The sequence below is a fragment of the Elgaria multicarinata genome, chromosome 6 (assembly GCF_023053635.1).
Source record: "Elgaria multicarinata webbii isolate HBS135686 ecotype San Diego chromosome 6, rElgMul1.1.pri, whole genome shotgun sequence".
Lineage (NCBI taxonomy): Eukaryota > Metazoa > Chordata > Lepidosauria > Squamata > Anguidae > Elgaria > Elgaria multicarinata.
The window spans coordinates 99,530,007-99,546,085 of NC_086176.1; the positions used below are offsets into that span (position 1 = coordinate 99,530,007).

At 40.5% G+C, this 16,079-nt stretch overlaps 1 protein-coding gene across 2 annotated transcripts in view; it reads right to left on the reverse strand.

The window, feature by feature from the left end:
* The window catches only part of WDR70 (WD repeat domain 70), a 140,567-nt gene that overhangs the window by 86,886 nt on the left and 37,602 nt on the right, over positions 1-16,079 (reverse strand). For both annotated transcript variants that reach the window (XM_063128140.1, XM_063128139.1), the window contains exon 9: positions 15,568-15,644. In XM_063128140.1, the coding sequence (XP_062984210.1) occupies positions 15,568-15,644 (77 nt within the window). The remainder of the gene's footprint in view (positions 1-15,567; positions 15,645-16,079) is intronic.

Below are 16,079 nucleotides of genomic sequence, written 5' to 3' on the forward strand. Positions count from 1 at the left end.
AGTCCAAGGGGCAAGAGCGGGAAGAACAAACCACAGTGAGCCCATTTGTCCGTCAGGTACACCATGGGTTGTTCCGCAAGATGGGTTGCCATGTCATGTGAACTCACCTAGGGTCTTTTCCCTATGAGATATGCTCTGGTCTGCACTGTCACAGGGCTCTATGGTAGAAGAGGATACACTATCAACCACCTGCACCTAAGAGCAGCCTGCATCTAGCTCTGTAACCACAGAGCTGCCTACTGCTCCAGCTATTGAGTGACAACCACTGATTAAAAGTGAGGAGGTGGTGGGGGGATGGAGGTTATAGGAGAAACAAATTAAGGAAAAATAAAAAGTGAATAAATTTAAATTCAGAAATAATGTAACATCAAAATGTAAATAAAGGAAATAAAAGGGATACTACACTGAAGATTAAACCCAGTTTTGGTCTGCCCCTAATCGGTTACCCAGCATCAAAGGAATTGACCCAAAGGAAGTTGCCCATCCCTGATGTAGATGTATAAGTCAAAATCAGAAGAGGACAGCATAACTATCTCCTTGAGAAAGACCACATGTGTTAGTTTCCATTGATTTGTAATAATAATTAAGCTTGTAGGCAATGACGTTTTGGATAAACCAAACAAGGATAAGAGTGTTGGTCTAATATGTAATGTGCTAGTTTGAATGAACAATGTGCTCTTGTCTCACGCTGGTAATTGAGCTTACTTTCCTGATATGCATAAGAACTCTTATTATAAAAATGAGCTATAGTGATACTAATACTATTAATAATACCTGTAATCTGAAGAAACGTTGAGACCTGGTGATATTTAAAGATTTGACATTTATTTCAATGGGGGTTGAGCATGCTTACCATTCTCTGGAGTGTACCTAAACTAATAAAGTGTATTGTCGTTGCTTTTAAACAAAGAGATAAAATAACATACACACACACCAGCCCCGCCACTCACCCCCACACTTATAAAGCACAAAACTCAACTTTTCAGCAATAGTTCTACATATTCTTTAGGGTCATTGTAAGAATACTGCAGTTCTTGAGGGGGGAAAGTTCCCACATGTATGATTAAAACACAGAGGATGAATAAAACGGCAGTAAGACAACCGGAGATAAAAAGCAGAGATATACACACAGAGTTTTCATAGTATTCAGCCAAGAGCCCTCAGGAATACCATTTAATGTCATACAATATATATATATATATATATATATATATATATATATATATATATATATTGTGAAATAGAACTGCTTCTTATTCTATTTCCACATCAAAATAATGTGCCTCTGCTCTAAACCTTCATCTACAGCTGCAAAAAAAAAAAAAAAGGAGAAAAAAAAAGCATCTATAACTACATTTTTGGCTTTTAGTAGCTCAAACACTTAATATTTATACATGTAATCCAAGGACTGGGTTAAAAGCAACAAGTAAAATGTGCTTGAACGAGTTCCTTTTTCTTAAATTGTTAAAAAGTGTTTTAAAACTTAGACTCAATTAGAACAAAGCATGAGAAGCCCAGAAAAGAAAGAAAAATATTCTTAGATTCACCAATATTCTTCAAGCAGTTAAAAGAACAAAACTGCCTGAAGAATATTGGTGAGTCTATCTCAGCAATGGGCATAGCAGAAATGCTGTTCAATACAGCAAGGGCTTTCCCATTCATTCACTACAATGGAGGAGACAGGTCTACCCATATGGTTCTTTGTGTGCATGGAGCTGTCTCCATCATTGAGATGGATGGGGTTTTCATAGGACCTTGGGCAAGGGCTCAGTGAGGTCACAGTGTGGTACTAGAACAGAAAAAATTAAAACATATATACATAAAAGACACAAACGGCCTTTAAAGCTAAAGAATCTACACATTAGGGGCACATTAGGCCTATCCAGTGGAATTTTAAGATGTTTTTAGAATGTTTTAACAATGTATATTATCCTTTAATTCAGTTTTATGTATTTTACTGTTTACTGTTGTTCCCCGCCTCGATCAAAATGGAGAGGCAGGTAAGAATTATTATTATTATTATTATTATTATTATTATTATTATTATATTGGCATAAACACATTCCATTCCCCATTTATTTAATTATTGCATTTTTATACCGCCCAATAGCCGAAGCTCCTGGGCGGTTCACGAAAACTTTCTTGGTATGCTTGGGGAAAGTAGTTATTCTAGTTTTAAACGGTTTATTTTATTTTACTTTGTTTTATTTTAAATGCATTCGTATTGTTATTTTAATTGGAACAGGGTCTTGATGGTGTATCTAAATGTATTTAGTGTCTCTAAATGTACTTTTCATATTTATATGTTAACTGCTTAGAGATGTTTTTATATTAAGCGGTATAGAAATGTTATCAATAAAATAAATACGATAGGCATCAGGCCCATATCCTTTAGGATGCTAAGGAAGCCGTAACTCAGTAGTAGAACACATGTTTTCAATTCCAGGCACCTTCTGAGCCCGGAGAACAGAGAGGCTTAGCACTGCAGCTGGGTTAACTGGTCCGTTTTGCTTATTGGCTGCAGCGCTGTAGCCACACAGGACTTATAGAAGCCAGGGGCCATCATGGATGCCCCCAGATTTTCTCTCTAAACTTTCGGCCTTTGTTTAAAAAGAGTCACTGGTCGTTATGGTGATAATACAGAAAACACACGTAAGCAGCATTCTACCTCATTGCTCCTAAACTGGAAAACCTCTCTCATCTCATCCCACAAAGGTTCTGAGCAATGCATGCAAAGAACCAACAGGAGAACTAAGGAAAGCAATGCTGTCCAGCTTCCACTTCTCTCACCATTGCATGTGTTGCCCAAGGCAATGGAGGAAGGACATCGGTATTTCCCTTCCTTGCCAGTGATTTTGCTCCAGTTCAGACTGGGTATCAATTTTCCCAGCTTGGGAACAGCTTAGTGAGTATCTGGTAGGTATTCACCTTGCTGGGAAAGCTCTGGGTCCTTATTTTCCTTGATTGCGAACAAGTGGGCAGCTGGCTCTTTTTTTAAAAAAAAACAACAACCCACGTGTTTATTTTAGTAAAATTCATTAAAACTATTTAATAAAAATGCACCAAAACATCAGATTACTTGTATTTAGGCTTTTGCTCATTTGTACTAGCTCACAATGCCCACACAATGTCACACTGCCTAACCATTTCCCAGTGAAGGCTGGTAACTCCGATGTCAGTGGGGCAGTGAATCCGTTCCGGGTTTCAGTCAGAACCAGCCCGAACTCTAAAGAAGCTATCCAAGGTGCTTCCACACTTTAGATAGCTCCTTAGAGTTTGGACTGAAACCCCTAATGGATTCACTACCACACGACATTGGAGCCACCAGGCCTCCACTGCCGTCCGTCCATCCTCCGTCCTTATAACAATATCAAAGTGAAGCTTCTCATCTGCATCACTTCTAAATTGCACTATGATCTATGATAGTCAGTATAGTATATAGCAGTTCAAGGGTCAGACTAGGACCCAGGGGACCCAGGTTCCTGGGTGACCGTGGGCCAATTAATCACTCTCAAACTAACTACTTTGCCAGGTTGTTCTGAGGATACAAGTGTTTATGTGTATACGTGGGGACATGGAACGGTGTGTGCCACCCTAAGCTCTTTGAGAGAAAAGCAAGATAAAAATGTAATAAATATGTTCGCACTGTAGAACCTGGTGGTCTTTCACTCTCCAAGGTCTAAGCAGCTATGCACTGCAATCATAAACATGCTTTCCCTAGCAATAAATCCCACTGAGCTCAACTGTAACCTTCCTAGTAAGAGTGCAGCCTTAAAGACATTCTACAGATACCAGTTTTGAGAATTCTACACCATACAATCATGGCACCAGTTGCCTTCCTCAATCTGGTAACCTCCAGACATTTTGGACTTCAACTCCCATCAGCCCCAGTTTGCATAAGAACATAAGAAGAGCCATGTTGGATCAGACAAAGTCCAGAAATCTGTTCATACAGTGGCCCATCAAGAATCCACAAGCAGGACATGAGTCACACCCATGTGCCCCAGCAACTGGTGTAAATAGGCATGCTGCCTCTGACACTGGAAGTAGCACATAGCTACCAGGACTAGTAGCCATTGATAGCATGGGTAATGGTCAAGAATTCTGGGAGTTGTAGTCCAAAATATCCACAGAGCACCTGGTTGGGGGAATAAGCAGTGAACAGCGAAGAACTGAAAGCCATGAAATCAAAGAGTTATTTCACTTAAAACACAAAAGATAGTATAGCTTGGTTTCCTTATGCTCTTTGTTAGCAGGTCTTCAAATGGTGAAGTCAAATGCTGTATCTCAGCAAAACCATAGCGATATGTGCTGTTTATTCAAATGTCTGGTACTGGCCTTGGCGTGAGTTCCCTGCTACTCCAGCTGCTCAGAGAGCTACAGCCTGGCCAGCATTAGCTGTGTACAAAGCACAAAATGTTTGTATAATACTGTGATGACGCAGGAGGTGTTCAGGCTAATAACTTTCATCCTCGGCTTTTATGCACCACAGTCACAGCAGAAGAAGCCATCTGCATACTGAATAAAGAGCACTCCGAGATTTTTTTTAAAAAAACTTGCTTCCCATTTCTATGAGAGCATTACCTAATTCACATGATCGCTGCATGAGACAAATTTAGAGCAAAGAACACGCTTACAAGGATGATGCTGTATTATGGATTCATTTCACATCCCTCTACCTCCACCCCCAATGATTTAGGCAAAACAACTTTCAGTTTCAATGAAGAGCTCTGGAGCTGGCTATAATTTGGGGCATTTATACCAGGATATCCTGAAGAGTGAATCATTTTCTTCTGCAACAGTGCGACTAAATGCCTGACTAAGGAGGTCTGAGGAATCCGTTTGGGGGATGAAGTTCGCCGAGCTTTCATCAGCTCGGCCTCTGGACTTCGACTCGTTTACCTGCAAGCTGTTCCAACGTTAGCAGCATTGAGTCGGGGCAACTCGCAGATTTTCCTTTTTTGCCTGTAAATAGAAAGCTGCGCAAAATTGCAGGTGCAACCATCACTTGCTTAATTTGCCCGAATTGCGGTCATAATTTTCATGTGTAATTTGCATATGGCCACAATTCAGGCAAATTAAGCAAATTGTGGCTGCACCTGCAATTTGTGCAAATTTCTATTTACAACTTCCCCTCAAATTTTCTATTTACAGAAGTTCCCAGATTTGGGGGGAAATCTGTGGCTTGGCTCTGTAAACAACTGACATCTCTATGTCTGGCCTAGATCCAACATGCTTCATCTGAAAAGAGAGTGTTAGGAATACTAGACAAAGCATATCGCTTTGGTCCAGGTATTCCAGAGTTGCTGAACAAAATTTTAGTGAAAGTTACTCAAATACTAAAAAAATGTCCATTATGATGATGGACTGGAAGTTAGGAACTGCCTTCTACCAGTTATTTGCTCATCTAGCCTAGTATTGTGTATGCTTACTGGCAATGGCTCTCCAGGAGCTTAGACAGCCTCCACATCACCTAATCATATTAATTTGGATATGCCAGGCATATAAAGCATGTGATCTGCTACTGAATGGTGGTCGCTTCCCAAACCTGCAGTGGGAGTTGGTTCTAGATTGCAAGATCCTCATAGGAGTTGCAATGCAATGGATGGCCTTAAAAGGGGGTTCCTGGAGGAGAAGGCTTATCAATGGCTACCGGTCCTGATGGCTCTGTGCTAACTCCAGTATCAGAGGCAAGTAAGCCTGTATACACTAGCTGCTGGGGAACATGGGTGGGAGGGTGCTGTTGCATCAATGTCCTTCTTCTCACATCAGTCCCTTGGTTTCTGTTCACCACTCTGCCGCAAAGATCATCTTCTTGGCTCGCCGCTCTGACCATGTTACTCCGCTTCTGAAATCTCTTCATTGGCTTCCAATTCACTTCAGAATCCAATATAAACTTCTCCTGTTAACCTTCAAAGCTTTTCACGGTCTAGCTCCTTCCTATCTCTCCTCTCTTATCTCACACTATTGCCCCGCTCGTGCTCTTTGCTCCTCTGATGCCATGTTTCTCGCCTGCCCAAGGGCCTCTACTTCCCTTGCTCGGCTCCGTCCATTTTCTTCTGCTGCCCCTTACGCCTGGAACGCTCTTCCAGAACATTTGAGAACTACAACTTCAATCGCAGCTTTTAAAGCTCAACTAAAAACTTTTCTTTTTCCTAAAGCTTTTAAAACTTGATGTTGTGCAGACTTTATACTGTTAGTTTTACCCTACCCTGTGCCTGCTTACCCTACCCTGTGCCTGTTTGCATTCTCTTCCCCTCCTTATTGTTTTACTATGATTTTATTAGATTGTAAGCCTATGCGGCAGAGTCTTGCTATTTACTGTTTTACTCTGTACAGCACCATGTACATTGATGGTGCTATATAAATAAATAATAATAATAATAATAATAATAATAATAATAATAATAATAATTGTAGCTCCCTGGTTGACAGCTGGTTGGCCACTGTGGGAACAGAGTGCCAGACTAGATGGGCCCTTCGTCTGATCCAACATGGCTCTTATGTTCTTATCCCCTTCCACTGTATCCCTTGGAGGATCCTTGTCAGTGAGTGCCAAAATACCTGGGGTGCAGGATGAGTCTTGCTCCTAAGCACTGTGGCCAGTTGGTCTCAGAAGGTGGTGTGGGAGACTTCTGCTCTGTCTCGTGGCTTTTGCCCTATGGGGCTACTGAACAAGATTCCATCCTGTCTCTCGTGCGATTTACATGAAACCACTGGGAAATGTCTTCCAGAGGTTTGGGCTGCAGTGTCAACCAAAATGTGGATGACATGCAGCTCTACCTCTCTTTTCCACCAACTTATCACAGGGAAGCTATGGAAATCCTGAGTAGGTGGCTGGGAGGTATTTTTTCTATTGATGGGGCAAATAAGACGAAGCTTAATCTAGACATTAGTACTTTAGGTGGTGAAATCTAATGAATTGGAACTTCAACTTGCATTGGATGGGGTTGCATTTCCCATAAACGATCAAATCCATAGCTTGGAGTCCCTTCTGGACTTGTTGCTGACTGTGGTGAATGTAAGAGATAAAATAGGTTACAGCGAAAACAGAAAAGGTCCAGGTGAAGACAACTCTAGGAAGTACTAGGTAACATTTTCTAGAAATGCTTTGTTTATTTGTATATTTGTTTATTAGTCTGAGTGCTAACTTGGGGTAGCTAAGAGGTAGAAAGAGGAAGTTCCAGAAAAGGAATTTTCTACAAGAAACCAGCTGCAACATAAACCGCACTACTGGCTCTGATGACAAATCACAAAACTCAAGACTGTTACATTTCAAGGTTGGCCGCAATTCTATTTCTGAAACAGGGGGGTGGAGTGGGGAGAGGGAGGCTGGGGACATAGAACACCTGCTGTGCGGGAATTTAATATCACTCAGCTCCATCTTGCTTATTCACAAAGATAGTCATCACACGTGTGGTAAGAAAAAAGCCAGATAAAATCTAAAGACCCCTGACAATTCATTTCATATACCCATTTTGTTTTCACATGAAAGGCCAGGACTTTTGGAATCCTATAAATTACTTTCTGTTTATAGTAACACTTTTTAAAAAGAGGAGAAAAGGACGTGTTTACCAATTCCTGAGAAAAATGCATTCGTTACTGGTCTAGTCATAAACACAACTTTACACACAAAGTTTGGAACATTCCAGTTTTCAGAATGAGGAGCTTGTACCCATGTAAGAACACAAACCCAGCCAAAGCACACTAAATGTTTCAAAGACATGATCATTTTCAATATGCACAAAATAAGTCTTTAGCAGAAAGCACTGGAAATACATTTTACATTAATATAAGCTAAATGTGGTAGGCAGCCCTTCCCCAGGGAGAACAGTCAGTGCCTATAAACACTTTTTCATTTAATAAAACTGGCTACTGTGAGTTTATTTGTAACCTGCTTTATTGCTTATAATTTTGACCAGAAGCTGGTGATAAACAGCTTTCGTAAAGAATCTGGAGAGCAAATATAGTATTTTGATTATCATAGTGCCTATTTTGCCGTCATGGAAATCCTTGTGCTACTTCATTAACAATGAAGTAGTACATTGGCCACATTCACCCATCAGCCTAAGCCAAAAATTGTGGCTCATCAGTGGTAAATTCCAAAGTCCAGGTGCTCTTCAAAACACCCCCAAAGCCACAGACTCCAGAGCCACATCCGTTCTACGACTACAGAATAAAGTTGAACTTACGATTTCTTGCCTTGTTCAGAGTTCTGGGAATGCAGAACTAGGGTATGTCCAAGATGGAGCCCCAACAGAGTGGAAATTATTCTTGGGGTTCTGCTACAAGGAGTCAAAAATAGCTTCCTGATCCCTTACACACACACACACACACACACACACACACACACACACACAGAGATGTGCATGTGATTATACAAGTCTTAGGAGCAAACTGCATGTTACACTGAACATTTTTTTTTTTAAAAAAAAATGCTTAAGCAGCAGAGCTGAAGCTGTTGCACAAAATAGAACCCAGCCAGTTTTTCCTCTTCCACCCTTCAGGATTTCAGTTTTGCTCAGGCTGCAATCTAAGATATTATGGAGCTGGGAAAAGTGCAGAAAAAGGCAACCAAAATGATCAAGGGGCTAGAGAATTTCTCCTATCAGGAAAGGTTACAACAGCTGGGATTGTTTAGCTTGGAAAAAAGCAGAGTTAGAGAAGACATGATAGAGTTGTACATAATTATGAGAATGTGGATAGAGAGACATTTTCTCCCTCTGCCATATCACGAGAACCCAGGATCATAAAGCTTCCATAAATGTACATTGATGGTGCTATATAAATAAATAATAATAATAATAATAATAAAGCTGAGTGCTGGCAGATTCAGGACAGACAAAAAGAAGAAATTAAACTGCGGAATTCGTTACCACAAGATATAGTGATGAACACCAATTTGGATGGTTTTAAAAGGGGGGGTAGATAAATGAGAGGCCACCAGTGAGGGAGGAAGCAGCAGCCAGGCATCTCTCCACCGTGCCTGGGTCCAGCTCCAGCTCAGAGCCCCCTCCCTCCTGCTACCAACTATCTCTGCAGAGGCCACCAGTGAGGGAGGAAGCAGCAGCCAGGCACCTCTCCACCGTGCCTGGTCCAGCTCCAGCTGAGAGCCCCCTCCCTCCTGCTACCAACTATCTCTGCAGAGGCCACCAGTGAGGGAGGAAGCAGCAGCCAGGCACCTCTCCACCGTGCCTGGGTCCAGCTCCAGCTCAGAGCCCCCTCCCTCCTGCTACCAACTGTAACTGCTGAACTTTGCAACTAAGATTACAGTGCCTGAATTTGCTTTCCTTTCCCCCCTCCTCCTCCTCCCTCCCAATCCCATTTCCTTTTGTGTCATGTCTTTTAGATTGTAAGCCTGTGGGCAGGGACTGTCAAGAAATACTTTTGTAAGCCGCCGTGAGAGCCTTTTTTGGCTGAGTGGCGGCATAGAAATCCTTAAATAAATAAATAAATAAATAAATTCCTGGAGGAGAAGGATATCAGTGGCTACTAGTCCTGATGGTTATGTGCTACCTCCAGTATCAAAGGCAGCATGCTTATGTACACCAGTTGCTGGGGAACATGGGTGGGAAGGTGCTGTTCCACTTGTGTCCTGCTTATGGGTCCCTGGTTGACAGCTCATTGGCCACTGTGTGAACAGAGTGCTGGACTAGATGGACCCTTGGTCTGATCCAGCAGGGCTCTTATGTTAGCATTGGTCACCTGCACAGATCAGCACATCTCCTCCATGGACACATGTCAAAAATGGTGACAGAACTTCAGAGACAATAACAGGATGGAATTGTAGTGAACATTAAAGTGCTGATGCTCAGTTTCTTCAGAGGTTTTATGGCAGCTCAACTTTTTCATAAAGAGCCCATTGTTAGTTACAAGAGGTATCATTTGAAATACTTTTAAAAAATCTAGTGTGTGTCAAAGTATCTTATTTATTACTGGGAACTGGATGGCCGCTGACTTAATCTTGACGAGAACAGGATACCGAAGGTTTCCCTCAGCAACCTCCAAATTCTCAGAAACAATGCCTAGTATATATATAAACAGGTGCTACTAATTTAATACCAAAACAAGAATCAAAGTAATTGCAGTTTATGCTAGGCATAGGGATGGGATGGGATAAGAAGCAGCTCACCTAAATTCTCCAAAAGTCACTTCAAATCTGGTTTCATCTTAATCCCATTTTCATTTTTTACCTGATTTTTGTCTCGTTCGAACAGGAAAAGTTCACATTTCTGTATGAATTTTCAAAAGTGGGTACTTTCCCATGAAATAAAGAGTAAAAATGAGTATTTTCTAAAAACACACATTTTTCTAACGAAACCACAAATTCCCAAATTTGCTAACGTTTTGGGGGTGGGTGGGGGGGAAGCACTCCTTCTTGTGTTTGCGAATAGAACATGTTTGTTTGATTTCTCGTACATCTTTAGTTTAAGTTCCTGAACAATCATTCGCAACCCTAGGGGGACCCCTGCTGGTAACCAACTAATTTAAACTATTGTAGAAGGTTTCATTATCAGCAATTGCTAAGGACTAAGGTCAAAAAACTTAACAATTTGTGACTGCTCCACTGTAAAAACAATATTAAAAAATGGCATAAACTAGGCAGCCAAAGTTATTTTTAACGCACTACAAGGAATAAGAGTACTACTTATAGTAGAGTAGCAGCAGCAAAGCAATAGGACCATGCCAAGTTGAAGAGTGACCGAGGCATATGTAATGTAACACCCTTGCTCATACCAAAGTTTTACTTTCCATATTTTAGTAGTTGGTGCATCATTTTTGCCCTAACCATGAAGTCTAGAAAGTTCTGCTCCAAAGCATCCCAATGGCTGAATCAGGAATTTTCACCGTTTCTTTCTAAACCATTTTAGTCATATGATTCAAGAATGAAAACAATACAGTTTTAGTACCTATTGGCTGCTGCTGGATGAAACAGTCTAGGAAGATTTGATGCTGTAGATTTATTGACGCTCAGGAGGTATGGACCTCATTAGGGGGCCTGGATGGGATATAGGTATAAAGTTTATGGCACAACGGCAGGTAGGCCAGAATGCACCACACACTGGTCTTGATGCAAAAGTGGAGACCACACTCCACACTCCACACATGGTGAGCATAGCTTGTCTCATTGAATGGTCTTGAAGTACACATACAGTTCGGCTGGTGAAGCTAAGGATGCCAGGCCCTCTAAGCTACCTGGATGTGAAGCTACATAAAAACTTTATGTTTCTATATGTAAACCACTTGAAGCTCCTGAGAGAAAAAGGGCAGAAAGTACACAACACCACCACCAACACCACCACACACATACCTTCAGTTAACAGGTTTCCTTTTTGTTGTTTTAGTGAAGAGGATTTTAATCTATTTGTAACATAACCTGCGTTATACGGAGTCAGACCATTGGTCCATCTAGCCCAGTATTGTTGACACTGAGTGGTTCGTTCAGGATTTCAAGGCAGGGTTCTTTCCTAGCCCTACTTGGAGATGGCAGGAACTGAACCTGGGACCTTCTGAATACAAAGCAGGTGCTCCACCACTGAACCATAGTCTCCCTTAGCATCTAATACACCTATGTCTACATATGCATGCATTTTCCCTGGCTGTCCACCACTTTTTCCCATTGAAAATATTTGCAGAGAGAAAATACATTAAGGAGTAGGTATCCTCGTGACTTCTCAATCTGAGCTTCTTAAACAGGGCTCTGAGCCTCATGATTTCCAAGCCGGGGGGCGGGGGAGAGTACAGCACTAAACACAAGGAACATCCAACATTGGTTGAGTAGAAATCTGCACTCCTCTCTTTCAGAGCAGACTGGGGGAGGCTGGGGACTCTGTTCTACTGTCGGATGGAGTTCCAATGGAACTGCTACTGGATTCCTCCCAAGTAAGCTAAAAATAAAATAAAATAAATGCCTGGTGCATTTTGTTAAGTCCTTCAGGAGCATTGAAACCAACCAACCAACTATAATAAAATACCCTAACCAAAACAAAAACAGAATGTGTAATAAAGAGTTTTAAGGACTTAGCAAAACATGTTGGGAATTTTATAAACGCATTTTGCTATTATATAAAAATTATATTTTCCAGCGTCATTTTTAAGTTTTGCTTCCTTTTCCAGTTCATGTTTTCCAAGCAAGCGGAGATTAACAAACCGATGCTTGTATGCCTTTACTTTTCTTGAAAATCAGATGTACCGGGGGGAGGGGAGCAAAAAATTCTTGTAGTGGGCAGTGTTCCTGTTTAGGATCCCTGGCAAAGAACCATGCCCTTTTCTAGAATACTCCCCTCCCATCGTGTTTACTCCCCCAATAGTAAGTCAGAATTCTGTCGCCACTCAAGGTGTTCAATCCTTATTGGGCTGTTTTTATTTGGGGGACGGGGGGTTGCTTTTAACTCCGCAGCCAGTGTAACAATTAGTATAGATCCATATATTTTAACTTGTACTGCCTTCTGCCAAGGTTATCTTCATCAACATCAATAGGTATTTATATTACATTACACAAATATAAGCAATTTCCCATTTCTTTTCTGTTGTGCTTTTGAAAACATTTTAACTGTAGTTACATTCTTGAAAACAAGAGAAATTGATTGTGTCCTTCAGAACAAAAGCCACATATCATAGATTATGGGCTACAGTAATAATAATGAAGCCTAATTTGCTGAAGCAGTAAACGCATTAACTGAAGGAACATTGTAAGTAGGCATTTGTTTCCATTAGCCACTCAGAAAATAGGCTGCCAAGAAAAATAGAGACTTTGGGAACAACCTTGGGATTTCTATTCCTGAGGTTGATGGAAACCAGAAACCTTTGCAGAGTTGAGACTAGTTCTCTGGGAAAAGTTGTTATTTCACAATGCTTGAGCACCACCCAGTAGCTATTGTTCGAAGCAGCATTTGCGGTAAACCCAGCAGTGGTAAGACATTAGCATGCAACAGAAATGTGAAATGGAAGACGCAAAGCTTCTCATTGGTAAGCAAGACTCAGTGACGCAAAACACAACACAATAACATTGAACACTCAATCATAATATACTGAAATTCTCAGCGAAATAATAAAAAAAAAGGAAGTCTGGGTCATATCTATGAGTTCTGCAACACCAACAGGGCCAATATTGGAACACTTGGTTTAGAAATTCTCAGCTCTGGAAAGGTGAATCCCCGCAAAGGATTAGAGCAGTCTTCTCCAATCTGCTGACCTCCAGTTGGGTGGACTACAACACCCATCATTCCCAACCAGCATGGCCATGGTTGATGAGCTTTGGCATCCAACTCAGCTGGTGAGCACCAAGTTGGAAAAGGCTGTTCTAAAGTATTAAGAGTGATACAGAGAACATTGCAGGCAAATCTACAGAAAGGTCCATTTCCCCCTGTGGGTAGTGCATGTATACAATACCATCTAGACAGCGGTTAGCTGCATTCATTGTCATAGTAGCAAAGGATGCGAAACTGGTTTTATTCATAAACAAAAGATCCAAAAGTAAAAATGAAATGTTTATACTGACTCATAGGATAGTGAAGTAGGGAACCAAACTTGTTGAAAGCAAAACCAACACATAACCTTCTCGAGAGGTTAGCAGGGCTACTAATCCTTTGCAGGGGACATGGGGAATTAGAAATAATGTAACATATGTAGGCACATGTTCAAAACTAGATGACACCAAATTAAACCATCATTTGTGTAAGCTTGACCCACTTGTGGGATAAATGTAACAGCATGAAGGTTCATCCTTGCAAATTTCAGGTGGATTCAGAGATCTCAAATATAATCCTATTTAATCCAGTGGCGGTGCCTTCGATTGATTGTATGCGTTCACTCGCAAGTAAGCATGCTCTAAAAGTGTAGCAACTGTCAGACATTGCCAGCCATCTAATTAAGAGAAACCTTTCCTCTTTCTGGGGATCTTACGTCAGCAACCAAATTATTAAATATCAGATCACGTAGGCCCCTGGTACATGGGCTGTGGATGACTGTGTGGCACGAGGGAAAGTCCCAGGCTTACATATGCACCCCCCACGTATAACTCACATGTGGTTTGGGATGCACATGTGCTCTCTTGCAACGCATGGACTGTGCAACAGGCTTGGGTTAAGCACCATCATATTCATTTGGCTAATTATAAAATTATTTGCAGCTTAGAAGATAGAGGAAAAAATAACACAACAACCCCAAGAAAACTTCAATACATCCTTTTTCCAACTGTGCTAGGTGAGGCCCTCTTTGCAGAGCACAACTAATTTCCGAGAAAAATGTTTTCGCTCCAGTTAAGTATGAAAAGTAGTTCTGTCATTCTAACAAATGACTCTTGTTAATCTATAAAAGATCTGTTATGATACTACATTGCTGCCCCTTAAGTCCCGATCCTTGGCGTGTGAACATATAAGAGACGTTTATTGCTAGTAGCGAATAGTTTCAAATACTTTGCTTATTAAGCAAGGCAATTTAGTGTCTTTGGGAACATAATTACACATCCATTTATATTACTGCTTATATGATAAGGATAGAGGTTTCAACATGAAATGTTCCAAGAATCCATATTTAGAGTAACTGCCAAACACATTTGGACAGAGAAAATGGGAAAGTCTGAACTACATAATTTCTTATTTTTCACTGTAAAATCTCTCCTGCTAAGAAAAAATTCTGGTTTTTACACTGTCAGAATAGCAAAATACATTACTACTTGTAATCCTAGGAGGCAGAAGTTATTCAATCTAACCTTAATAGCTACTGAGATGTTAAAATTTCATTATTTTCTGTGCTGGGAACTGAAAGTTCTCAGTATTTTAGTTTTAAAACAACAAGAAAATACTCTAAACGCACTGCATTTTGTTTTTTGTTTTAATTTTATAACTATATCCCTTCCCCTCAAACTCCTGTCTGATCATGTGCGTTTACGATACTTGGTCTTTCAGATAAAAGGACTTCAACACATGCATAAAACATCCCTGTTTGAACAGCTTCCTCATTGACTTTAATGAATAAAGCAGCTCAATATGTGCATTTTTTTGCACTCTTGAAGCTGTGCACTCCACAAAAGCTAAATGGAGAAGTCCTTGGAAATCAGAGAATTTCATGTGTGTGCATACATATGGGGCTCTGGATTGGGGCAACTGTCATTAAAAATCACCCCCCCCCCTTAGATTCTCTCGAACTCACTTCAGACATCATAGCAAACCATAGATAAAGGAGCTTCAATATTATTTTGGCAATCAGTCAGAAAACTAGATTCAGAAATCATGGTTTTCGAATCATGATTTAAAGTGATGTTTGAATTGAAAAATCATAGTTACGGTTCTTGCTCTGCTTCCAGAAGCTGCTATATCATAGGAACCGAGGCTAAGCAGATGAAAAACCAAACCAAACAAGCCATTTGCATTTGCAAATAAAAACCATGGTTATTGCGATATATCCCGTTCAAATTAAGAGATGCCATCCATGAAGCTTATGTAAAAACCAGAACCAGTTAAACCTCGACCTCTATGCTAAATTCTGCAAAGTAAATGTATGGGAGGAATCCATACAGTATTTAATTCTGTAAATACTGTAATAGAGTCTTGCAAAAACACTCACCCGTCATTGGAACACGTCAAAAACTCCTCCTTTATTTTGGGATGCCAACAGCCTGAGTTAAGCATTGCTGTGTGCCCCTAGGAAAAGAAATAGAAGGTGCAGATATGATAAATAATGAAGCAAGTAATGTTTTAGTAGAACTATTTTTTGCTCTGTCCTTTTCTAAACATTTCAGTCACCAAGTATTATGTATCATCATTATTAAATACAATGGCATACCTCTTAACCATGAACTGTTTCATAAAGAAAAGAACCTTGCAACAACTGTCCAAAACAAGATTATGATACTCAAGTGCTTAAGTCTTAAGCATTCTCAATCTTTCCACTCCTAGTTATATCTTCTTTTTCATCTCTGCTTATACCCCTTCAGTATCTATATAAATCACTGCTATTCTGAGCAATGAAACACTTAGGAAAAAAGAGCTCAACTGAATGCACAACTGTATCTAGCTGTTCTTTCTAGTGTTTAATGTAAAAGATAATTATGTAACCAAGCAAACTGAACTTCAGGA